The sequence below is a fragment of the Chlorocebus sabaeus genome, chromosome 12 (assembly GCF_047675955.1).
Source record: "Chlorocebus sabaeus isolate Y175 chromosome 12, mChlSab1.0.hap1, whole genome shotgun sequence".
In the NCBI taxonomy this organism is placed as follows: Eukaryota; Metazoa; Chordata; class Mammalia; order Primates; family Cercopithecidae; genus Chlorocebus; species Chlorocebus sabaeus.
The window spans coordinates 79,296,132-79,322,413 of NC_132915.1; the positions used below are offsets into that span (position 1 = coordinate 79,296,132).

The window sequence follows — 26,282 nt, forward strand, 5'->3', positions numbered from 1 at the left end:
ACAACAAGATCCTGTCTCCACAAAAATTTTTAAAAATTAGCTGGGTGGGCCGGGCGCGGTGGCTCACGCCTGTAATCCCAGCACTTTGGGAGGCCGAGGCAGGTGGATCACGAGGTCAGGAGATCGAGACCATCCTGGCTAACATGGTGAAATCCCATCTCTACTAAAAATACAAACTAGCTGGGCGTGGTGGCGGGCACCTGTAGTCCCAGCTACTCGGGAGTCTGAGGCAGGAGAATGGCGTGAACCTGGGAGGCGGAGCTTGCAGTGAGCCAAGACCACGCCACTGCACTCCAACCTGGGTGACAAAGCGAGACTCTGTCTCAAAAAAAAAAAAAAAAAAAAAGTAGCTGGGTGTGGTGGCACATATCTATAGTCTTAGCTACTAGGGAGGTTGAGGTGGGAGGATTGTTTGAGTCTGGGAAATCAAGGCTGCAGTGGGCTGTGATTGTGCCACTACACTCCAGCCTGGGCTACAGAGCAGACTCTATGTCACAGTAGAAGGGCAGCCAAAGGGTTGGGAGATGGCAGAGCACTAATTGTCCCTCAAACCTATCGTTTCTCAGAGATAGAAGCCCTGAATTTGTTAGGCACATGGTTTCCTGGAATAAAAATGACCTTCCCTCTACTCTCTTCCTTGCAGTAGGTATGGCCCTGTGACAAAGTTCAGATCAACAGGATGTAGAATACCCAGGTGCCATCCCCTCCAGGGAGGGGTCACGCTTTTCGCCTCCCCTTGCCTCCCTCCTGCTAGCTGGAATGTGAGGATGGCCAAGCAACAAGTGGGGAGGAACGTGGGACCCTGGTAACCATGGAACCACCCTGGCAGCTCTGCAGGACAAAAGGTGAACTTGTACTATGTGAAAGCTACTCGTCAGGATGGTGGAACCTAATTTGGATCTAGAATTTGCCACACCAGGTGATATAATTTGGCTACGTCCCCACCCAAATGTCACCTTGGATTGTAATAATCCCCACATGTCAAGAGTGGAGGCAGGTGGAGATAACTGAATCATGGGGGAGGTCTCCCCCATACTGTTCTCATGGCAGTGAGTAAGTCTCATGAGATCGGATGGCTTTAGAGTTCCCCTGCACAAGCTCTCTTGCCTGCCAACATGTAAGATGTGACTTTGCTTCTCATTCGCCTTCCACCATGATTGTGAGGCCTCCCCAGTCCTGTGGAATTGTGAGTCCATTGAACCTCTTTCTTTCATAAATTACCCTGTCTCAGGTATGTCTTTATTAGCAGCATGAGAATGGACTAATACCCCAGGACAAGGCCAACACGGGAGTTCATGCTCCTGACCAGAGGGAAGGTGGAGATGAGCAGAGAGCATTCGCCTCCAAAAGAGTTGATTTAAAAATGAAAGGAAAAAGCAAACACAAATAAGAAAAGATTTGCAGAAATCAATTAGAATAAAAATGTCAACAGACAATAACAGTGTTGCATAGCTTGAACGTTTTTATATTGATCAAATTGTTTTTCAGTAGAATCACTGACAGAACAGGTCAGAATGAAAAACATTCCAAATACACAGAAAAGATTGCTGCTCAGTTAAGATCTTTTTCCAAATAACTTCACACAAATCCTTTGGTTGCTCCAAACAGAATGAGAGCTATGAGAATCGTGGCCCAGCCCGGCCATCAGACTCCCAAGCATTTGGTCCCTGGCCGGAGGTCACCGAATCTTTGCCATCTTTACCGAGACTGCTCTCAGCTGAGGACAAGAAGCAAGAACGAGGGGGCGGCCATCCTTGTCTTTGCATTTAACAGCGCCAAAGTCTGAGGGACAACCTCTTGGTGACAAGTCACAGAAATGTGACATGTCTCTGTAGCAGCCATAAAGCTTTGGTTTAGTATTAATTTTGATTCTCTGGAATATCAGGCTCCCAGAATGGCAAGTCTTGACCTCACTAGCCCAGCCCAACCTTCCCTTTTTACATCTAAGAAAACTCAGGGTTGAGGGCAACATATCTTGACTAAGTCCAGATCTAGACCCAAGCCCTGCCTCTCATAGTCTTCCCCCATGTCTGCTGCCTCTCTATTGCCTCTGAAGGATGAAGAGGTCTTTTTCGCTTGCCCTCAAATGCTCATTTCTGAGGGACAAAGGGAAAAAAAAAAAAAAAAGTCAAGTAGCAACACAGCAGCGAGTGTCCAAACTAATCTAAAAGCGTATTTAAATATGAATTACTGTGGTCGAAAACGAAAGACTAGTACAAGTGTGTGATCCAACCACTGCCCCCTAACCAAACTGAGTTGCAATTTTTCTTCTGGAAAGTCAGAACACCAAGTGTGGGTTCTAGAGGGTGACACCAGCAGGGATCTCTCATCTTGATTAAATTGGCACATCAACGTGGAGTTTAATTAGATCTTTCAGAAAGTGCCAGAACGTAGGATGTAAATGTCTTCTCCATTCATATCCAGCCAAATTTCCCAGGCAAAATATTTATCCTGATTCTGATGAAGTTCTTCACTTAGGACTAAAAAAAGGCTTAAGTATAATTGCTTAAGTGTATAAGGTACTGAAACAGGAATCTTGAGCTATGGATTTTAATTGGTAATAGCTACAGGATTTACTTATATTGTTTGCTCTTTTAGATAATTCTCTTGTCTTGTTCTTCCCAGTATTTCCTGGATTTTGTTCCTGGCAACCTCTGCTGGGTCCGAACTGCTGGCCTGCCCAGTGGCAGAAAAGACTGCTTGCAACCTTTGGTAGGCTTTTTAGAAATTTATGTGACCATCATGGCCACATTTCTGAAACCATAATAAACAATTTGGTTTTGAAAAAAACAGTAAAACACCCATCTCCAAAGACATTTAGACTACTTTGCAAGTATTTTGCACACAGGGTGACGATGCATTTTTACCAAACAGTAATGATTTGCTAAATATCCTAATGGCTTTTAAATTTATGCCAGTGTTCCCTCCACCCTCCCCTTTCTTGGAGCTTTGCTGAGAGAATTTTTGGGAGTCCAGATTATTTTGTGCTCTTGTTTTCTCTCTTCTAGAAGAGCATTTTCCATTTTCCTCTCATAAAAACCCAGTTAGGCTGGGCACAGTGGCTCATGCCTATAATCCCAACAGTTTTGGAGGCTGAGGTGGGAAGATCACTTGAGGCCAGGAGTTTGAGACCAGCCTAGGCAACACATCAAATTCCTGTCTCTACAAAAAAACAAAAAGAACTGGGTGAGGTGGCAAGTGCCTATAGTCCCGGCTACTCAGGAGGCTGAGGTGCGAGGATTGCTTGAGCCCAGGAATTTGAGGCTGCAGTGAACAATGATCATGCCACTGTACTCCAGCTTGGGCGACAGTGAGACCCTGTCTCTAAGAAGAGAAACAAAAACCCAGTGGATTCTCCTTTTGACTGATGTGTTTTTGGGCTAATCACTGATAAGTAAATTTTTCTAAGTAACTCACCCACAGCAGTGTCTGTTGCTGTTCCAGCTGATAAAAAGTCACATGAATAGCGTGATCTTATTCAATCCTCACGTTCAAACTAAAGTCCTAAGTATTGTTTTTATTTTACAGATAATGAAAGAGAGGTAGAGCTTATAAGTGACCAGGCCTGCAAGTAGTGCTGAGTGGGTGCAGGAACTGAATCCCCTGCCCCTTAGCTGCAAACTTTCTGGTGGTTTCTTGTTTTCAGTATGGGGTTATGGTACTGTGTGACATCTCCCTTCCACCTCTGCCACTTAGCAGTAAAATATCCATGTGGAAAAGACAGAAAGCATGCAAGTAAATATGCTAGCTCTGGAGATAAAGAACCCCTATATAGGTCTTTATCTGTCTTGCCACCAGCAAACTATTCAACTGGCACCGAATTTGCTGAATATCAAAATGGCTTCATTTATGTGCATTATAATATGAAAACATCTTTTCTATAAATACCATTAAGAACCTGGCTTAACTTCCTCTTCTGAGTACATAAAAACCGCTGTTTAAAAATACCACATTAAATGTTTATGCAATTTATTTTCCTTAAATAATAATTTGCTACAATCCTGTCACAAATTTTAAGAAATTTAACACAGTATTCACAAAGGCAGAATTCTTTAGGACAATCAAAATGATGGTGTTCTTAGAATAAATTAACATCAGATTGTGTTTATATTCAGATAGTCTGATCCTCTCCTTTGAAATGCAATGGAGACCATTGTGACTGGGGGTGAATGCACACATTTGTTCTTCTATACAGAGACTCATTCTTTATATATACTCAACGGTAATTTGAATCGTTAGGAATCCTGAGAAACACTCACCCCTGGGCATACACACGTACACACCCGCGTGGCCAACCCTCCAGAAGCTGCGTTTCCCATGGTTCAATTACTAGAAGCTCTTTTCTCAGAAGGCCAAACATTCAGAATATTTAGATGACACTGTCCCATCTCTCCTTGGGAAAATCATAAGGTTTCAAGTGGAGGAGCTTGAAGTAGCAGCAATACATGTAGGAGATTCAGTAGTCAGTGATTCCAGTCATGGGTGCTGAGTGTGCAGTAGGAGGCAAGCAGAGGCAAGAGACACACCTGCTTCTACAACTAAGCCACAAGATGACCAGAACACACTGAGAGTCCCAGTTCTCAGAGCCTCAGCTGAAAATTCACCTGAATGCACATTACTAATCCAGGTCAGACACCAAGAGGGAACCTGAAGAGGGACACGATTCTCAGATACATGAATATTGGAAGTTGCTGGGAGATGGGACAAAGGGAGGGAGGGCAGAGAGGTGTTGCTCAGCCTTCAGCCTGACCCCCAGCACCCTGCCATCTAGTACATTCGTCAGGGTTTCCTTAGCATCGGGGCAGGTGAATCTGAACTGTTCCAGCTCCACCTAGAAGCACAGAAAGCTCAGCCCTTACAGTCTGACACATAGAAACAAACAAAACATCCAAACAACCCAAGATAACCACACCATCTTGTTGCTGGGAGGTCAACAGCTCTGTGGGTGTCCCGTCTCAATTGCTCCAGGATGCCGACAGGGGTGTGTGTGGTGACGTTAGCAAAGAAGGCATTAGGACAGGCCTCAAACTGAGATCCCTTTTGTATCTTTCCATAGAAATACAGGCCTACATGATGCCATAATTGCATGCTTATCTACACCAGTTCCTATGTACACGATATCTTTTCTATAGAAGCTTAAAGTGCCTGGGTTCAGAGGTGCCCATTCCCTTCCCACAGCTACTGGTTCCTCTTGCTGCTTCCAGAGAGGTCTGTCCTCCTCTCTCAAGGAGGATGCCCTTGGGAAAGAGGAATGAACGTTTTCACAGTTGTCTTAACTAGGATCCAGCATTTGGACTAAACCTTCTTCATACACACGAAGAATCGCTTCACACACAAACTTGTACTGGCTCTGGAAAAGAAAAAAAAGCTGTCAAGTCCTGTAGCTCCAGGAAATGCTGCCTCCCACCCTGTACTGGTGGGTCTTTTGCAGCATTTGTAAACATTCCCTGAGCGCCAACTCTGGGCCACAGGCCAGGTACCCCTGTGAAGCCCTAGTTCCATTATGATGCGGGGAGGGGGCACTCCCAGAGAGATATGGACAAAGTGTCATGGAAACATGACAGAGGGAGGAATTGGCAGTCTGGGAGAGTCGGGAAGGAGCAAAGGTCCCTGCAGGGCGGCCATTCTTGTAAGTGGAAGTGTGGAAGCCCCAGTAAGAGCCCATTTTGAGAAATGGGGTCAGTGAGCCTGCTCTTGGACTCAACACCTGGGCATGTGGAGGAGGAGGGGTTGCCCAGGTGGGCTGGGACCTAGTTGTGGGCACCTTGTGCTGGGGTAAAGAGTCTGAATTGTTTTACAAAGCTCTGCAGGATACAGTTATTTATATTAGCAAATACCTAAGAAACATATTGTAGCAAAGTATACAGGGGGGAAAAAACATTTAGTCTGAGCTTCTCCAGCTAGGAAAATCAATCAATCATTATCTATCTATCTATCTATCTATCTATCTATCTATCTATCTATCTATCTAGTTTTTGAGACGGAGTCTTGTTCTGTCACTCAGGCTGGAGTGCAGTGGCGTAATCTTGGCTCACTGCAACCTCCACCTCCCAGGTTCAAGCAATTCTCCTGCCTCATCCTCCCAAGTGGCTGGGACTATGGGCACATGACACCATGCCTGGCTAATTTTTGTATTTTCAGTAGAGATGGGGTTTCGCTACGTTAGCCAGGTTGGTCTCGAACACCTGATCTCAAGTGATCCACATCCCTCAGCCTGCCAAAGTGCTGGGATTACAGGCATGAGTCACCATGCCCGGCTTCCAGCTGGGAAAATCTTCCAGGGTGATGAACTTTCTTCTTTTTAACCAGTCACGAGGTCTTCCATAGCAAAAAACAAGGCAGAGAATGGCCCTAATAACATAAGCCGATTTTTTTTCTCTTAAGATTTTCTGGGTACAAACTAATATAACACTACCAAAGCTTAAAATCTATCAGGGAAATCTTATAAACTTTGTCCACAGCCTGTGAAGAGACACAGCTGGTTGGAACATATAGCTCCTGCTCCTTTCTTTGCTAACTCCTCATGTATCCTGGGGGTTTTGCCAGAGAGGCCACTTCTCTAGGAAGCCTTCTTAGACTTTCCAAATCCTGCTTTAGGTAACTCTTCCACCATGTTCTCAGACAGCCCTCAACTTCCCTCATTGCTGCTGACACTTAGCATGGACTAATCCAGTTCTCCTACTAGATACAAGCTTCAGTCTCTGCACTATTCTTTGTCAAATGAATGAATGAATGAATGAATGAATGAATGAATGAATGGATGAATGTGGGATGGTCCCCATTTTGCACAGGGAAGCTGAAGCTTGGAGAAAGGTTCAGGACTTATGCAAAGGTTGTTCCATTTGTGGTGCGGCCTTAATCATGCTCTTTCCACACCGCTTCACTGCCCCGCTTGCAATTCCAGGGGAAATCCCCAAGAGTTCCTCTTGAGGACAAGAGGATGTTGCACATGACCCTACTTTGAGCTCTGTCCTGCCCGTGGAGGACAGTGCAGGTACTCAAGCACCACACGAGTGGGACAGAGCTCAAAGTAGGGTCATATGCAACATCCACTGAGCCAAAAGGCGTACCCAGGTCTAGGTTGGGTGGGGGGGAGCGGGTGATGGACAAATGATTGTTCAATGATACAGAATGCAACCAGGGCTGTTCCCTGACAGATGGGCTGGCAGGAAATAAACCACAGAGGCAGCAGAGCTCAGAGGTGAGATGGGTGTGGGCTGTAGCCGCTGATAAGATCTGTGACCTTGGGCAAGTGATTCAGTCCCCCTGAGCTGCAGTCTGTTGACTCACAAAGCCCTTCTCTCAGGCCTGCCTGGTGTAAGTGCTCAGAAAGCGCCAGCCACTGTTATTACTGGATTTCTACTCACTGATGTCTGCACCATCATGGCGCGCTGGTCTCGCATTTTTCGGACAATATCCAGTGGGTAAACGGGCAGGTTCCTCTCAGTTAGGCACATGGCTGTTTCCATGGTGACCAACACACCGGTTCGACCTATTCCAGCACTGGAGAGGGGACAGAAGAGAGACTTGGGATTTGACTGAGTAGCCTTTTCTTCGCATGGCCCAGCGAGCAGTTCCCCACTGACTCCAAAGGGACTTTCCTCCCCTAGCCTTTGAGAAGACAAAACACACACTCAGGGTGTGCTCTCAAACAGGCTGAGACAGCCTATCCTCACACATCCGAGGCTGGGGCCTAGCAGGCAGTGGAAAGAGGGCCACTGTGAAGTGCCAAACCCACTCTCTTTCTCACACACACCTATGACGAAGGTCAGCTGACAGAAGGACAGGAGAAAGGTGTGTGAGGGGACTTTCTTCTTCAGTTCTGTGCTACATTCACAAAGTTAGGATTTCATAAAATTCCAAATCACTTTTGAAATGGTGAAGAACCACAGTCAACAGAGGTTTGTAAGGACACACTACTTTGTGGGATGTAGGGTGGGTCTGGCGCCTGCCAATTCTCTTCAGGCCTTTTCCAACCGGGAAAGGATTCCAAACCTAACAAAACAGCAAGCGCCATACCTGCAGTGAACTAGGACGGGCTCGCTGTCCACTCTCAGAGACCTCACATAGTTTACAAATTCCAGAAAGTCGGAGGAGTCATCGGGCACACCGTGGTCAGGCCACGCGACATACTGGAGATGTGTCACTGTGTGTTCTTCTCCAGTCTGTGGGAGACGCAGTGGCCTTGGTGAGCCCATCCTGGTGGTCAGCATGAGGACCCAGCCCCAACCCAGACACAAGGGTGGCCCTCTCTCCTGATGCTTTCTCCCTCTGTGCACAGCCCCGCTGTGGCCACTAGCAATTCCTTCCCTCCTTCCCCAAAGATCCCCATCCCCTCTCAGGCTCCGCTGTGGGCCTGTCCTGCAGGGCTGCCTTCCTTGATCACTTCTGCCCAGAGATCTCCTCCATTTGCTCCTATGGTACTTGCCATTAGGGGCCACACATGCTAACGGTTTTTTTTTTTTTTCCAACTGTGGCAAAATATACTAACATGAGGCTTACCACTGTAACCACATTTAAATGTACAGTTCAGCGGCACTGAGAATACTTGAAATGCTGTACAGCCATCAGCATTACCTATTTCCAGAACTTTAAAATATTCCACAAACATAAACCCCGCACTCATTATGCCATATGGCATAATGTCCATAGATCTCCTTTCTCCTCCTTCCCCAAGCCCTTGGCAACCGCCGTTCTACTTTCTGTCTCTATGGACTACTCTAGGCACTTCACAGAAGTCGAATCCTACAGTATGTGTCTTTCTATGTCTGGCTTATTTCACTTAGCATAATACACTCAAAGTTGCCCCATGTTGTAGCAGGGGTCAGAATCTCCTTCCGTTTAAAGGCTGAATCATATTCCATTGTATGGACAGACCATGTGCGGTTTATCCATTCCTCCGTCGATGGACGCTGGGCTGTTTGCACCTCCTGCCTGTTGTGACTAGGGCCACTATGAACTCTGGGCCCCGGCTGTTTGATGGGCAGTCTTGCGCGCTTACTGACACCAGGTGGAAACAGAGGACACACCTAGAAGCGTGACCACCTGAGATGACAGCGGCCGCTGATTCAGCACCTGCCCCTCCACTGTGCCCCTCAGGCTGCGGCTCACCTGGGTGTTTGTGACCAGCATTTCTCGGGACACATAGGCAATGGTGCAGTCCTCTGACTGACACTGGATGTGAAAGCTGCCGTAGTCCATGACGTCGGGGGGATCCGGCCAGTACTGGTGACATTTGGTCTGTAAGGAACCACCGAGAGTATATGTGAGCTCCCTCTGTGGGGTGTCCATGCAAGCAGTTAACCCTGGACAGGCGGACAGGTTAGGCATCCTCTCACGCACACCCGAGAGAGCTGATGGGAGAAAACAAACTCAGCCAAGTCCATCAGCTGTTTCTCAGGGCGGGGTGGGGGCAGCCTGCCAGGGACCAGGCCATAGGTCTCCACTCAGCCCCAGGCTGCAGCCTGGAGGAGGAGGACGAGAGACGCAGCGTCTTCAGCACCAGTGGCCTCAGATGCAGGACCTTGGCCTATGAGCAACCTCTCTACCCTCCCCGACCGCAGCCCCTCATGCCCCTCCCCGCCTCCAACGGCCCCTCATCCTGCACCCTTCCTCCACCATCCTCCCCACCCTTTTGAGGGGGAGGCCTTCAGGCACGGCAGTTAAGGGCACACATCTGGTGTCACACACAACTCCGCCGGGATCCTTTCCCTTCCATTTGTCAGCCAGATGATGTCGAAACAGTTGCTTAACCTCTCTGATTTTCCTGTTTTCCACCAGAAAGATGGAGACGGCTCCTGCCTCAATGCTGGTGAGGCGGCTGGCATGGGTGTGCAGAGCTTAGCCGCTGTGGGGGGCAGGCCAGGGGTGGCCATTACTTCTGCTGCTGTCATGGGTTATATACCAGCTTGAGTAAGAGTGATGAGGTTCCACAAAAACCCAGATTAAGGGACTTCCAAATCGAGATGAATACCTTTCTCACTGGAGAAGTGTCTCCGAAGCCCTTGAAGGCTTTCTTAGGTGATGCCCTAAAGAGGTGATATCCCACACAGCAGACAAGGAACCCAGGGCTACTCGGGATTGAGTGACCTGCCCAAGGCCATGGGGCTGCAGTGATGCAGGCCAGCACTCTTCCTATGGCACCCCAGTGTCTTTCAATATGGCTGTGCTATCCCCACAGATGGGCTGATCCCACCACCCTCCCCAATTTCTATCCCCGCTTCTAAAATCTGCAGCTTGTCCTATAAGCCATCTTAGCACCCGCCTCTGGCTTCTAAGCAAACTTCAGGGCTAGGCTGTCCATCCCATCATAGATCCTTTTGTCAGTTAGATCCTAACTTATTAAACAAGCATTTTCCCCCAAGCCTGTATGTGGTTATAGCAACTTAAGAATTACATTTGTTCATGGTGGAAAAGTGGTATAACCAAAAGACATGTGTAATTTGTTGGGAAACAGCCTCTCTATTCTTACTTTCAAATGTCACAGTGAATACTTGAAATTAAAGTATGCCATCAGAAAGCTGTAGTTAAGAATTTACTTGGAAACCTTAAACATGGGTAATTTCGGCTAGTAGCCATTTTGTGACTTTGCTTAGACATGAGGGGTTAAGGGCTGTGGGGCCCAAGGCAGAGTTGACACACACAAGTTCTCTCTCGAATCCTCATCTGCACAGGAAGGATAAATCCCTGCCCTGTAGGCTCCCAATGGTCCTGCCCACAAGATAACTGCAGGGAAGATATTCTCTGACGAGATCAACCTATGCAAGGCAGAACTACGAATATCTGTACTGCCAGAGAGGTTTCCCTTATTCCACAGTGAATCTGACCAGTACTAGACTCTCTCTTTACCTCTGACCAAATACAGATTGCAGCTCAATTTGGATCTGAAAAAATTGGAGGTGCAGTGGAAAGAACAAGTCTATGGAAATCCTGAGTTTCAACCTTGGTTAATAAATTCTACTAAACATATTTGGTTAGTGACCTCGGGCAAATTACTTAACTTCTTTGGGCCTCAGTCTCCACATTAATGCTGCTGCAATGAGGGGTGATGATGCTGAAGCTTCATATCTTCAGAACTGTAGATGCTAAGCACTGAAAGGTGCCTTTCATGAACATGGCTTTACCTTGGCTTCAAAACAACCCTATGAGGTAGGTACTATGATTGTCTCTGTTTTGCAGATCAGTAAACTGAGGCTCAGAGAATGAATCAATGTGTGCCAGATCACACAGAGAGAACTGGGGCAGAGCTGGAATGACACAACAGGCCTGGGAGCCCTTAGCCAGGCTGATAATACTCTGCAATGACAAGAAAATGCACCTTCCTAGGGCTGTGGTTAAACTAAACAGTAACATATGCAAAGCTGAGCGTATGTAGGGAGGGAAGAAGCACTTCTTGAGAAGCGTCAATGGACAACGAAGGTCACTGAAGCTGGGAGGCCGGCAACATGCTGCTGGGGACAAGACCCTGGGCAGATGCTGCCAGAACTCAGAATGCTCTGTCCTCAGGGATTCGCAGGCCTGAGTGGGGCCTGTTTCTCATTTTCCAGGCCCCAAGTGTGGTTTCCAGAAGAGGCTTCCAGAAGGGAAAGCTGACCAGGGAGATGGCTTCTGAAAGGATGTGTCTTTCTAGACCAGAGGGAGCAAGCCGCAAGCTGGGTGTAAGACAAGCCATACGCCTGTTGTGAGTCCTGCTCTACTAAACGCATGATATGGGTGAGCACAAATGGGACATCCTGAAAATTTCAGCTCTCAGAGAAAGGGACAAACCTGCTCACTTGGAGTGACCGACTCCTAATCCAGAAGAACTGCTGGGTGGTGATGAGGATGAGACAGGAACTTAGGGATAAAGGGCTCGGGTCATCTGGTCATCCAAGGGTATGTAACAGGAGAGGAAGGAAATATGCATCCTGGATTTCAGAAGAACAGGTTTCTAAAGATGGATAACATGCCAAAGGAGGAGACCGAGCACTATCTCAGGAAGATGGACCAGATAGGGTTTAAAGGGAGTCATCGGTCAAACTTAGAAGGCCTCATGGCGAAAAGTTTGCTTTCTTGCTCATTTAGTCAATAAACATCGCTGGGGATGCAGAGATGAATTAGACACGACGTGGCACCGTCCTCAAGGTGCTCTCGAATCGGTGTGGGGGGAATGTGGTGAAAAGGAAAGAAAGAGGGAAGTCGGAGACACAGGTGGCTCACAGAGGAGGAGGCAATGTCCCGGAGAGAGGGGATGGAGATCTCAGTATTGAAGCACGAGGCTCTTCATCAGGTTGGCAAGGCAAGGATAGATCATTCAGGCAGAAGGAATGGGACACGTATGGTCAAGGGGTAAAGAGGCATGTGGTGTACCCAGGGAACGACAGACAGTACAATACACCTGCACAGAAGATACAAGTCAGTCTCAAGGTGAGACTTTACTTAGTGCACCTGAGGAGCCACCAGAGGGTTTGAGCAGGGAAATGGAAGGACCAGGCAACCCTCTGGAAAGGTATTGCTGAAAGCCGTGCCAATGGATGGACCAGACAGGGGCTGGGGGAGCCTCTAGGCCAGGAAGCCACTAAGGAGGCTGCTGCTGCTGCTTCTGGAAGAAAAATGCAAAAGCTCTGAGAGAAGGTGGGGGTTTGGGGGACAGAGGGGAGACTGGCGGTGGCAGACCACGGTGAGTGGATGTGGGAAGTGAAGAGAAGGGAGGGGTAAGACCGATTCCAGGTTCCTGGCTCGGGTGACTGGGCAGATGGGTGCCTCTGGCCAGAATGGTGAGCTCAGGGCGTGGACTACCTGGGTGCAGGTGCATGGCTGACAGCTTCAGCTTCAGGCACCTTGTATGTGAGGACACTTAGGTAGATGTGTCCTATCAATGAATGAGCAGATGGGTCTGGTTTCAGGAGGTGGAAGGAATCAGTGCCTAGATCCATTTGCTGAACCAACCATGGGGCCTGATGAAACCTGACTCAGAGATCAGTCCTCTGCCGAAGAGCCTCGTTGCCTAAGTGCACATTTTATCAAACAGTGTGTTTAACAGATAACAAGAGCAAGGAGGTTTATAGAGCTTTGTGCTGCCTCAAACCTCTCCCTATCACCTCACATGATCCTCATGGCAACCCAGGGTTCCCTAATGTTGCCCAGAGCAGCAAACCTATCTGCCCCTGGCCCTGTGAGACAAGGGGGCCAGGATCCAGACTCACTATGCCATGTGGAGCACCCACTACGGGAGGGGCAGCCAGCCCAGGGTAGCTCATTCTTAATTCCCAAAACAATCCCAGGAGACAGGCATTACCATCACCTTTCTAGTGACGAGGAAACTGAGGCTTAGAGCCCTGTGCAAGGTTAAACAGTGGAAAGCGGTGGTGCCGAACTCGAACGCCTCCCTGACCTCAATGCCCCTGCCTCTGACAGCCAGTGGGCCAGGAAGAGTACCTGTATTATTCACATATAGTTGTAAAAAATGATATTTCTCTCCAAAAGAAACATCTCTGATGGAAAGTGAGGGAGAATAACTTATTCAATTGCAATGTTTCTAAGAAGAAACCCATGAGCCTTAAGGGAGAGCACAAAGAAAAACATTTTGGGTAGGAATTTTAAAAGGGAGAAATCAAGTATCTCGTGAGGGAGTGTCCCACTGACTGCTGGGGATATAAGGCTTCAAAGGAGGCCCTCTCTGCACTTGCAGACCTGAGAGCAGCACAGCGAGGTTGGTGAGTGGGGGTGGACTCCAGCCAGCTGCACACCTGCTGGGAGTCCTGCTCTACTAAATGCATGGTATGGGAGAAAACAAATGGGAGATGCTGAAAGTTTCATCTCTCAGAGAAAGGTGCAAAGCTGCTGCCTGGACTGATGGACTCCTAATCTGGAAGAACTGGTGGGTGGAGATGCGGGCAGGTTAGGGTCTTCAGGATAAAGGGCTGAGGTCATCCTGTCATCCAAGAGTTTGCAACAGGAAAGAGAGGAAACATGCACCCTGGATTTCAGAAGAACAGGTTTCTACCAATGGATAAACAGGGGAGGTTAAGTTCCAGGGCCAGAGATAGCGAAGGGAATGCTAGACCTCAGAGGAGATGGGAATCTCTAATGCAGGAAACTGACAAAGCAGCTGGAATGGCTTCAGTGAGAAAGAAAGGGCTGGGAAACAAACCCTCCAGGTCACAAGCGAGACCTCAGATGAGCTCAGGTGTAGAGTGGACATCAACAAAAGAGAAGGGCTGCCAGCAGCACAGAGCTGGCAGGCAGCAGCAACAGGAGTGGCTGGAGGAAGCTGAGGCCTCCTGGATCACAGAAAGGGCCTTTTCTCCCAAGCTGGCAGAAGCAGAACAAGGGAAAGAAGGGGGCTGCTATCCAGTGCAACCAACCTTTAGTGCTGTCATCAGCCCTAAGACAACAGACCATTCCTGGGGGCACTCCCTTTTCTCTGAGGAGAAGAATGACTTCCTGCTGAAAAGGCAGAGTCAACTTTACAGGGAAAAGAGAAGTGCAGACAGACAAGACAGGGACAGTGCCAAGCTGCCCGAACGGATTCTATGGAAAATGGCACAGTGATGCAATTTCCCCTTTTTACAAAGGCCACTGTTAACATGGCACACACATTGCTCTTTCAGGACCAGCACTTGTCCTGAATGGGCAAGGCCCGTCATGGCAGGGGATCTGGGGCACATGAAGTAAGGCTAGGAGAAGTGCCTTCTGGCCTGCTGTAATGGATCCAAGCTGGGACTGGGGAAGAGGAGGGCTGAGCTTCCCATCACTAGGGGTGTCTATTGGTTGCTCTGTAGAGGAGACTTAGGGTCACATACGGGCTGGACCAGGAGACAGTGAAGACCCTTCCCAGAGCTGAGATTCATGTTCCACAGAGCAGGGTGTGACACTGCACACATCTGAATTGGAAATCAAGCTACTCACCCGCCCTCGCTCTGTGAGAGTCGTCAACATGACGATGAGTGACAACTTCTGATCCCAGACGACCTGCCAAAACTGTGCACAGGTATGCGGCAGGGGACCCTGAGCGGCGATGTACTTGTTCACAAGGTTAGCAGCAGGAATTTCCATCTGGCAAGAAATTGGTAAAGTATTAGAATCTGTTGCTGCCTCAGGGTGCACAGGGAACTGGATTTTAAACTCTTCTACTTGCTAACTGACATCGCACCAGAAAAATATCTCTTTATCAATTCACAGCAAATAAGGAAAATCAAACAAGTTATTTCTCATGCTTCTTGAAAAATGTCTGACAAACACCAGCATCAGATCTTTAAGATAAAAGTGTGTGGTATTCAGTAGGCAAAAATCAGAAATCTACCTGTGACATGGCAGAAGAGTTTAAATGACTTTCATTGCTCTATCCTAAATATAATCCATATTGGCTATCTGCATTTTCCGTCGTATGTACCAATCCTACCCCTAAGTCTTTCCCTATGCAGGGTTTTCTATCAAAATCTATTTACATTTATTTAAAGCATACACCTTACAGGTTTACACCACCAATTCTTGTTGCACTTGGCTTTCTGCATGGCTTCAAATGCTTGGAAGTTGGTCAATCTTGACATTAAATGTTGAAATGTTTTGAAATGAATGTTTCAGGTGGAAATATTCCTGCTCCATTTTCCTTTCTGCCCTCTGGACTGAGTCCTTCTGACGAAAGAACACTCAGAACCTGCTGAGCTCTGGGCTGGCACTGGGCTTCACTCACTCAGGTGAGCAAGGTAAAGGCAGGCTTCTAATTCACAGTTTGGCTGGTGCTTGGGTAAATGGCTTCTTCAGTCCTGGGATTACACGAAAAGACTGGGCTTTGTGGTGTTGCTGCTCCTAACGTTTTTGATGCTCTGCTTTTAAGAATGAATCCCATAGATGAATCCCATAGATGCTTTGGAACAGGTGGAATCACTGATGAGACCAATTTTTATTAGGGCATTTCTTGACACTTTGCTACAACTTGAGAACTTAATCTGAGAAATCGTCTGTCTATTTAGGAGTTGGCAGACCACGTATCGCCTGAAGGCCAAATCTGTCTGCCACCTTGCATGCTAAGAGCGGCTTTTAATCTTTTTAAGTGGTTACATTTCAAATGCAAAGATCACATATTACTATCTGGTTGGCTACAGAAAGTCTGACCCCAGGTTCAGATAGAAGAAATGGAAGTCTAGAGAGGCCAAGTAAGTTGCCCAAGATGCATTTTTAGAGAGAAAATAAGTGTTTTTCCCGTAACACGTGAAACGTTCCACTTTTTCTTTTTGGCTTCTATGTACCAAGGAGGTTTTCTTTTTCTTTTTCTTTTTCTTTTTTTTTAAGGCAGGATGACACTCATTACATGGAGAGAAACAGAGAGTCACAAACACACCACAGACAGTCACAAACACACCACTAGCAAAAACAAACACCTGAATGGAAGCAGCTCAGTACAGGGGCATGTGGACGATTGAATTGGAAACACAGAACAAGTCTGGTCCCATCTTCTGTTAGCTTTGTGACTTTTCAAGTTACTTTAACTCTCCGAACCTTAGTTTTCTCCTCTGTAAAATGAGACTATTCTGCCTTCCCTCCCGTGGCTGTTGTGGTGCTGAAATGCAGAGGTGAACGGGAAAGCACTGTGTCAACTGCAAAGCCCCACACAGGCCCTCATCATCGTTGTGACAGTGGTGAGTGTGCTCTTTAGCATCATTCAGATTCCTAACTTACGTTCACGTAACTTGCATTAATATAATCTTCATTTCCCTGCAATAATACCCGGGTGGTGTCATCTGCGGGGAAGAGAAAAATTGACCGATTATTCCGGGCATTATTTTTATCATACCAAGTAAACCAGAGTTCAGTTCCCAGCCCCATCTGCAGCTCTGCCTCATTAGCATAAACACTATTCCCCAACTGTTCAGAGTCTGAAATGGCTGCAATAAAGACGGTGGTGTTTACAGACACACTGAAAATCGTTCCAGAATACCAGACAATCTGTTTTAAAAAGGGAAACATTATCTCAGTGTAGGGGGGAAGGAGGCATTCATGCCGGATACTCACAAGGCAGCACATCTTTATATCGGTTTTTGTCCAAATTTTGAGGCAGCTTTGCAAACGTGATGGCCAAACCTGGCTTTTTTCTGTAGAGTTGCTATGTGAGAAATAGAGAAAAAAGAAAGCATTGCAAAAATCAGATGAAGAAAGTGTGAAAACATACTTTATCATTCACAGTACCAAAATCTTAACATTTTAAAGTGATTATGTGTTATATACTAAAAGAAAATCTTCCCAATAAGAAATTCTACAGTTTCATGAGAAACTGACTGAACTCTTTAATAATTTTTGTTTTTAATTTGAAAAAAATGCCATAGGAAGGGTCTGGGTCTCAGGTAATGGAGAATGGTAAGTGAAACCTTGTATTTATGACAACTATTTGACAAGAGCTAAAAGCAACTAGATGGGGGGGAAAAGAATTCTGACTCAAAATTAAATGGATATCATCTAAGTTAGTCTAGAATCATTTCCCTCCAGTTCAGTGTAGTGAACCACACCCTTCCTTTAAGAACGAGAGCATTTCATTCATCATTTCAGCAGTCTATTTCCACAGGAAAAACATTTATCCCAATATATAGTAAACTTCATTTAGAGGTACTTCTCTACACATGTAATCACAGCCAAAAATCTCAAACAACATAATCTTTGCATATCTAAACTCATGTATTAGACATGTTCATATGGTACCTGATGTGATTTTCACAACAGCCCTGTAAGAAGTATTAACTATATTCTTATTTTGCAAGTTCGATGCTTTGTTCAAGATCACGAACTGGAAGAACTCAGATCTGACTCCAAGGCTTATCTTTTCTTTTCTATATGACTGTTTTTCCTTTTAATCCCTTTTCACCAGTGGTTTTTATTAACTCTATGGGAATTTAAAAAAACAGTTTTTTCAGTGTTGGAAGTGATTTTTATTTTTATTTTTTTGTGGAAAATTTGGGAAATTCACACTAATATAAAGAAAAAAATTATCAGCAATTTCACAACTCTGAGATGAGCTTTTCATATATTTTCTCCAGCTTATTTTCTCTGTGCCTACATGCACACAAATGAACAGAAGCATATATATGTAAACACATAATACATTTATATACTATGTTTTTAAAAGCAAAAAATGAGACTGAACAACACATTGGCATGTTTTTTTTTTTCTCTTCCTGAGGCAGGGTCTCTCTCTGTTGCCCAGGCTGGAGTGCAGTGATGTGATCTCGGCTCACTGTAACGTCCACCTCCCAGGTTCAAGCGATTCTCGTGCCTCAGCCTTCCAAGTAGCTGGGACTACAGGTGTGCATCACTATGCCTGGCTAATTTTTGTATTTTTAGGAGAGACAGGGTTTCCTCATGTTGGCCAGGCTGGTCTCAAACTCCTGACCTCAAGTGATCCGCCCACCTGGGCCTCCCAAAGTGCTGGGATTACAGGCGTGAGTCACCGCAACTGGCTATATTGGCACTTCTTATGCTATGTTCTAGCCAACCTAAGTGTCCTAAAAGAAGATAGTAAGTATTGCTCAGAAAAAGTTTCAAAGTCAAGACATTTGGAAAATATTTTATTTTCTATGAATCTCTAACAAGACAAGTTCTGCAATGCCTAACGCATACATTTGTTAAATTCTGATCAGCTAAACATATCTCAAGCTAATCTGGCCATGGAAAATCTCAGCCTCTAATGGAGTATTCTGGGAAATAACTATCCTAATTTTCAAGCTGCTTTTTCCTACTTATTAGATAGTATCTATTTCCCCATGTCATTAAATATTTTTTACACATATGATCTTTAATGGCTCAATAATTTAGTTTACTCTATCTATCCTATCTATCTATCTATCTATCTATCTATCTATCTATCTATCTATCTATCTACCTACCTACCTACCTACCTACCTACCTACCTACCTACCTACCTACTTATCTTTTTATTTTTTTGAGATGGAGTCTCGCTCTGTCGCCCAGGCTGCAGTACAGTGGCGTGATCTTGGCTCACTGCAAGCTCCACCTCCCAGGTTCACGCCATTCTCCTGCCTCAGCCTCCCAAGAAGCTGGGACTACTGGTGCCCGCCACCATGCCCGGCTAATTTTTTGTATTTTTAGTGGAGACAGGGTTTCACTGTGTTAGCCAGGATGGTCTTGCTCTCCTGACCTCGTAATCTGCCTGCCTCGGCCTCCCAAAGTGCTGGGATTATAGGCGTGAGCCACCGTGCCCGGCCGTTCGCTATAATTTATTTTAACTTTTATCCCACTTTTTCACTAGGCTGTTTTGAAATTTTTTTTACTCAGACTTCTAAGAAGAGAATTACTATACCAAATAATATTTTTACGGGTTGTTTTGGTTTTTGTTGTTTTGAGATGGAGCTTCACTCTTCCACCCAGGCTGCAGTGAAGTGGCGGGATCTTGGCTCACTGCAACTACCACCCCCATGGGGTTCAAGTAATTCTCCTGCCTCAGCCTCCCGAGTAGCTGGGATTATAGATGTCCACCACCACACTCGGTTAATTTCTGTATTTTTAGTAGAGACAGGGTTTCGTCATGTTGGCCAGGCTGGTCTCGAACTCCTGACCTCAGGTGATCCACCCACCTCGGCCTCTGAAAGTGCTAGGATTTTTGAGTTTTGATACATATAACCAAGTTGCCCTACAGGGATGTATGACAAATTTACCAAATTGTGGCCAACATCCTTAATAAAGATGTGTTTGCAGTCGGAATAGGGAGGGTAAAAAGGATTTCTCCCTCTATATTTTTGCAAATTGTATTGTTTTGTAAACTGGCTTCTGCTAGTGTTTTTTCTCTTACTAAATAAACAAATTAAACAGAATTCCCCAGAAGATAATTAACATAGAGAGTCTGGGTCATAATAACAGTGCTGTATCTTATACGTTTGCCAAATGTCTAGAATTTCCAAACACTCCAAGAGCTCAGTTACTCACCACCTTCACAGTTTTAGTTCATAACCATCAGGCAGCTGAACAACTTCTTAAATAACTGCAGTCTCTAATAAACTCTGTGGGTTCATTTTAGGAATAAACTAATGATTTATTAGAGGCTTTGGGTTGACTGGCAGAAGGCGGGCAGCTAAGTTAAATTTACCTACACGGCATTTTAGTTCTAACTGATTAAGTGAATATAATCAACAGTTAAGTGAATATACAATTAAGTGAACATAGTAAAGCTAACCTGGTGGGAAAAAGAGATTTTTTTTTTTTTTAAACAACAAAAGTGTAAATAAAATCAACTTGAGGTGGTCTAGCAGAAAAGCACAGCTACAGAAAAAGGCTTTAATTACTATAAGGACTTTAAATGTATCTCAGCAGTAATGATCTGCTGATAAATTTGTAAAGTACTAAGATAAATCATATATTAAAAAAGTGTTAGGGCAGTGTTTACATTTTCTTTTTCTTTTTCTTTTTTTTTTTGAGACATGTTGCCCAGGCTGGGCTGCGGTGGTGCGATCTCAGCTCACTGCAACCTCTCCCTCCAAGGCTCAAGCGGTTTTCATGCCTCAGTCTCCTGAGTAGTTGGGACTACAGGCACATGCTAATTTTTGTATTTTTAGTAGAGACACGGTCTCGCCATGTTGGGCAGGCTAGTCTCAAACTCCTGACCTCAAGTGATCCGCCTGCCTCGGCCTCCCTAAGCAATGGGATTACAGGCGTGAGCCACCACGCCTGACCAGGCAGTGCTTAAAATTTTTTAAATGTGTACACTCTGGGCTTTATCCAACAGAAATACATAAAGATACATGTCACAGAAGTTTATCTGCAGCAAAATATTTATTCTCAGAAAACCAGACGCAGCCTGGATATTCCCCAAAGGTAAAGAAATGTTGACTTAAATGATAGTACATTCTTACCAGAAAATTCTGTGCAAGTAAAAAGAATATGACAGACCAAAAGTACAGATTTAGAAGGATATCTACTCGTATACTTTTAAGTGAAAAATACAAGGTATTGAATAATTTATACAATGAATGATGATCATATAATAGCAACACACACAGTGTATATTAATATGTAAAGACACAATCTTGTGTGTGTATGCATGTGTATACGATATATCTGCATGAGCACTGGAACAAGTATGGAAGGATACAAACAAAATTGTCGTTTGTAAATTACAACAAAGAGGAAGAAACTGAAGGGGATAGGCGTCAGGAGACGATTTTACTCTGGTTATTTCTGAATTATCTGAATTATCGCAGTAAGAATTGTTATTTTTAAATGCAAATGACTAAAGTGAGAAAAATAAATACAACAAAAGAAATCTATTTAAAAAATTAAAAAGCACAAAACTTTTACAAAATTTTGGACAAATCAAAGTTAAGGTTGTTTTGGCCTTTGGAAAGTTTGACAACACACTCATATTTATGTTTGCAAAGGCCAACACTGAATAGGACTGAAGCAACTTAGTAGAAACAGGATTTAAACACTCGGTTTCTTAAGTGTTAAGAGTTGGTTTTCGGCTGGGCACAGTGGCTCATGCCTGTAATCCCAGTACTTTGGGAGGCTGACGTGGGCGGATAGTTTAAGCTCAGGAGTTCGAGACTAGCCTGTGTAACATGGTGAAACTCCATCTCTACTAAAAATATAAAAATTATCCAGGTGTGGTGGCGCATAACTGTAGTCACAGCTACTTGGGAGGCTGAGATGGGAGGATTGCTTGAGCCCGGGAGGTGGAGGTTGCAGTGAGCCAAGATTCTGCCACTGCACTCCATCCTGGGTGACAGAGGAAGACCCTGTGTGTGTCTGTCTCTGTCTCTCTCTACATATATACATATATATACACACACATATATACATGCACACACACACATATATATTTATATATTTTTAATTTTAATTTTTTTCAAGTTCCTACTTTTTAATTTTTTAATTTTTATATTTTGAGACAGAATCTCACTCTGTTACCCAGGTTAGAGTGCAGTCAGTGGTGTGATCTCGGCTCACTGCAACCTCCACCTCCTGGGTTCAAGCAATTCTCCTGCCTCAGCCTCCTGAGTAGCTGGGATCTGTACACAGGTGTGTGCCACCATGCCCAGGTAATTTTAGTATTTTTAGTAGAGATGGGTTTTTGCCATGTTGCCCAGGCTGGTCTTGAACTCCTGTGCTCAAGCAAGCCACCGGTCTCGGCCTTCCAAAGTGCTGGGATTACAGCTGTGAGCCACCGTGCCCGGCCTCAAGTTCCTAAAATTTATCGACTCTTCTCCAGGCCCTGTGGGCTGCTTGGCAGCCTGGTTATGAAACACTGCTCTGAGAAGGTGGAGGGACAGAGTGGAAAGTGATAGTAAACACATATGTCTTTCTGGAAGGGTCAGGGATGAAACGGAATGAGTTAAGGCTTTGTGATATTGGCCAGAGTATGAGACATGGCTTTTAAGAGAGCGTTCATTCTTCTTTCATTTTCCAATTCATTGGAAAAACAACAATTTGCTTTGGTTATTCCTGGGCTGAAGGAGTGTGAGGCAGATAACAGCTCCTGGCTGTAGATCCCTTAGATTCTGTCCTAGAATGGGAGCCACCAGGAGGCTGAGAGGCAGGGTCACAGGGGTAAAGAATGACAAAACCATGGAACTTTATGAAAAATTATTAATTTTTATGTCCTAAAATGCTTTGTTCTCATTCTATCAGAGTCTAGTTATAAGAAGCTCTGAAACTAAAGGTAAATTATAAAAAGATTGGCTAAGAGGGGTTGCTAAGGAACAACTGTATTGAAATTACAGTATCAATATCACCAGCTCTGGCCTCCAAAGACAAAAAATTTGAATGGTGGGAGCAGATGCTCTCCAGTGTGGTAGGGGTGCGATGGATGTTTTTTTTTTGGCTTAAATATTTCTTCTTAGAACAAGTCACCTACTATAATATTAGAGAAGGCATCAAGTGACTCTAATTTCACTCAACTAAAGGCGTGCAGCCTAGTCACATACCTCAGATGAGAGCTTCACACACCCAACTGGCTCTAACCAGAGGATGCCGGCAAGGCCCTGCACAGTGGAAGCAAGCACTCCGTCAACTCTACGAACAGAAAAAGGGGAATTCCTGAAGGCTGAGAACCCAAGAAGGGGGAAGAAAAATGGAAAAGGACAGGAAAAAACAGGGCGCCAGGAATCAAGGAAACCATGGGTAAGGAGACAGCAAAGGGCAGAAGCAGATTGCCTTTCATGCCCTCCACAAAAACCCAGAGCCGATTCCTAGGAACCAAGTTTCAAAACGGCTGTTTGCTGTATCAGCCACTATGGCATTATCTTTATGGTCGCAGGAATCTCATTTGTTCACTGCTGTAAACCCCAGGCCAGCATTGTGCCTGGCACATAGTAGGTGCTCCATCAAAATTTGTAGCGTGAAGGAATAATGGGATCTGCTGCTTTCAAAAATGAGTGCCAACCATGTGAATAAAGCATGCCAAGAAAATTTCAAAGCAATTTCAGCTTTCTTAGACACAGTGTCCTATAACTAAGCTGAGGGTAACTCATTTTTTACAAAAGGCCCACCCCAAGAGGTTGTTTTCCTAGTACCACTTGGTAGACAAATTAAGAGTTCACTACTCACGGATAGCTCATCCACACTGGGACATCCCTTTTCCTTTGTATCTGACCCAGCCAGAGGGCAAGAGAAACCATCCAGCGGGGTCTTGGGGCCTCTACCTACTTTCCCAGAAAGGTTTGCTGAATTGAAATTGTTGCTAGTAATTTTGGGACCTTCCATAGTCCCCCATAGTCAGCCAAGATCACACACCACTGCCCTCCTGCCTGGGCCACAGAATGAGACTCGGTCTAAAGGGTTCTAATCTTGAAGATATAATTGCTCTCATTAATTTCTACAGGTGTCAATTTAAACCTCTCATAAAGTTTTCAGCTACCTCTGCCCTTCCAAATGCACCTTTTATAATTATCACAGGAGCCAGTGAGTCACTTGTTTTGACATTAATGGCTATCTTCTATAATGGGCAATGTAGGAGTGAGGAAAGTAGAAATAGGGGTCAGAAGAAAAAAGATGGTTTCTGGTTCTGGTGAAGATGGTAGATGCTGAAGTGGAGGGGCCGGGTATCTGAGTTCGAACATGACCTTTGGTGGTCTCTTGTAGCCACTGCTGTAATCCATCAACTGGGGGATGCAGGCATTCTCTTGTGGTGTTGCTCATTTTTGAGGTCTTAACTAACCGTGGGCAAGGAGGCAGGGAAGCTGTGAGTCACCTGGTCACCAGATAAAAATGGACAATGGGATCCTTTGTTGCTGGGAAGCTGGTTCTCAAATAAAGGACAGGTTAGCATCATCACTTAGCTTTTATCCAGGAAAGTCTATATCAAATGCAGATCCTGTCCTTTGCTTAAATGAGCACTTCAATTCAGGGAACATGTAGATTAAGCTGCAAGTTTTTCTTGGGAACAAACAAAAACAAGAGCTTCCCGGAAGTGGTAATTCTGGGGTCAGTGGTAACCTCAATTCTGCTCCTTTACATAAGAGAAAGAGGAACACCCTACCTTGGCTACACAAAGAGTATTTATGCAGTTTGGGGCCAATCAAAAATTCCACCAAACTGCTCCCATTGATGTAGCTCATACAGTGTGGCTACCAAAGGGAACGGCTGAAGTTGGAGGACAGGGTGAGGGCTGGGTACACTCAGCAATGGCGAGTTGCTACCAATAAGTTTAATTTTTACTTTTTGAAACAGGGTCTTGCTCTGTTGCAGCCCAGGCTGGAGTGTGGTGGGATGACCATGGCTCACTGTAGCTTCAACCTCCCAGGCTCCAGCAATCCTCCCGCCTCAGCCTCCCAACGTGTTGGTATTATAGGCATGAGCAACTATGCCTAGCCTAGATATTTAACATATATTCTAATCGTGGCTCTGACTAGTTGTGTGCCACTGGGTAAGTCCCTCAGCCTCTCTGATTCTTTTTCTCCATCTATAAAAGGGTGATCCTAACCATGCTGGCCATATCGACTTCACAGAACTGTTGTGAGTCAACAGAGACAACATATGTGCACCACACTTGGTAGGCTCCAAAGTGCTATAGAATGCTAATTATTAAGTGTGATTTTATGACAGCTGGGACCAAATGCTTTCTGGAACACACTTGTGATTGTTTACTGAAAGCCACAGGAGGGACTGGGGAATTCCCTTCATGAAAAAAAAAAAAAAGAAAATGCTCCAAAGTAAGCGCTGATAGAAACCAGCTCTCGCAGAAGGGATTTAAGGCTACCCCAGGGCAGGTCTTTGGTGTCGTGGAGTGCATGGTGTGGACACCTGCGGTGGGCCCTGTTGGGGAACAGCCCCTTCCTCTTCCTACTCCTGCCCAGTGTATGCCCCCATCGGCCAGGATGCCCACCTGCCAACCACACTGGAGGAGGTAGAGAATCAGAACACCAGGACTAGACGACCCAGACTTCCAAACCCAGCGCAACACAGTTAATTTTTTTTTTTTTTTTTGAGCTCTGTTACCCTGGCTGGAGTGCATTGGTGCCAACACATTTCACTGCACCCTCAACTTCCCAGGCTCAAGTGATCCTCCCACCTCAGCCTCCCGAGTAGCTGGGACCACAGGTGTGTTCCACCATGGCTGGCTAATTTTTTTATATTTAGTCTCAAACTCCTGGCCTCAAGTGATCCCCCTGTTTTGGCCTCCCAAAATGCTGGGATTAGAGGCATGAGCCCCCATGTCCGGCCAGTGACCACCTTTTATGCAGACTTCGGGCATGTTCTACAGACTCTTGGAGCCTCCCTTTATTTATAAATAATAATAGTTGTTACTTTTTATGGCACTTTGACCACATACCAGGTAACACATTAAGTATTTATCTCATCTAATTATTAAATGAACTCACAAGATACCCAATTTATAGATGGAGAAACAGAGGCCACAGAGGTTAGGGGACATGCCTAAGGCCACATAGGAAGTGAGGGTAGAGTCAGGATTTAAAATCTGTCTGGTTCCGTGCAGGGAGACAGTCTCTCAGAGATATATACATATACACACACACACACATATATATATATATAATTTTTTTTTTTTTTTTTTTTTGAGACAGAGTCTTGCTCTGTCGCCCAGGCTGGAGCGCAGTGACAATCTCGGCTCACTGTAAGCTCTGCCTCCTGGGATCACGCCATTCTCCTGCCTTAACCTCCTGAGTAGCTGGGACTACAGGCGCCTGCCACCATGCCTGGCTAATTTTTTTTGTATTTTTAGCAGAGACAGGGTTTCACCGTGTTAGCCAGGATGGTCTCAATCTCCTGACTTCGTGATCTGCCCGCCTCGGCCGCTTAGAGTGCTGGGATTACAGGCGTGAGCCACAGCGCCTGGCCAGCAG

General features: G+C 45.4%; 1 protein-coding gene across 4 annotated transcripts in view; it reads right to left on the reverse strand.

Moving 5' to 3' along the window:
• Positions 1-1,444: 1,444 nt before the first annotated feature.
• Positions 1,445-26,282, reverse strand: part of PTPN3 (protein tyrosine phosphatase non-receptor type 3) — a 122,154-nt gene continuing 97,316 nt past the window's right edge. For all 4 annotated transcript variants that reach the window (XM_007968469.3, XM_007968467.3, XM_007968470.3 and 1 more), the window contains 7 exons: positions 16,993-17,083; positions 16,660-16,721; positions 14,890-15,036; positions 9,112-9,240; positions 8,020-8,165; positions 7,368-7,503; positions 1,445-5,350 (listed from right to left, as the gene is read on the reverse strand). In XM_007968469.3, coding sequence (XP_007966660.2) covers positions 5,273-5,350; positions 7,368-7,503; positions 8,020-8,165; positions 9,112-9,240; positions 14,890-15,036; positions 16,660-16,721; positions 16,993-17,083 — 789 coding nt within the window. In that variant the 3' untranslated portion in view covers positions 1,445-5,272. The remainder of the gene's footprint in view (positions 5,351-7,367; positions 7,504-8,019; positions 8,166-9,111; positions 9,241-14,889; positions 15,037-16,659; positions 16,722-16,992; positions 17,084-26,282) is intronic.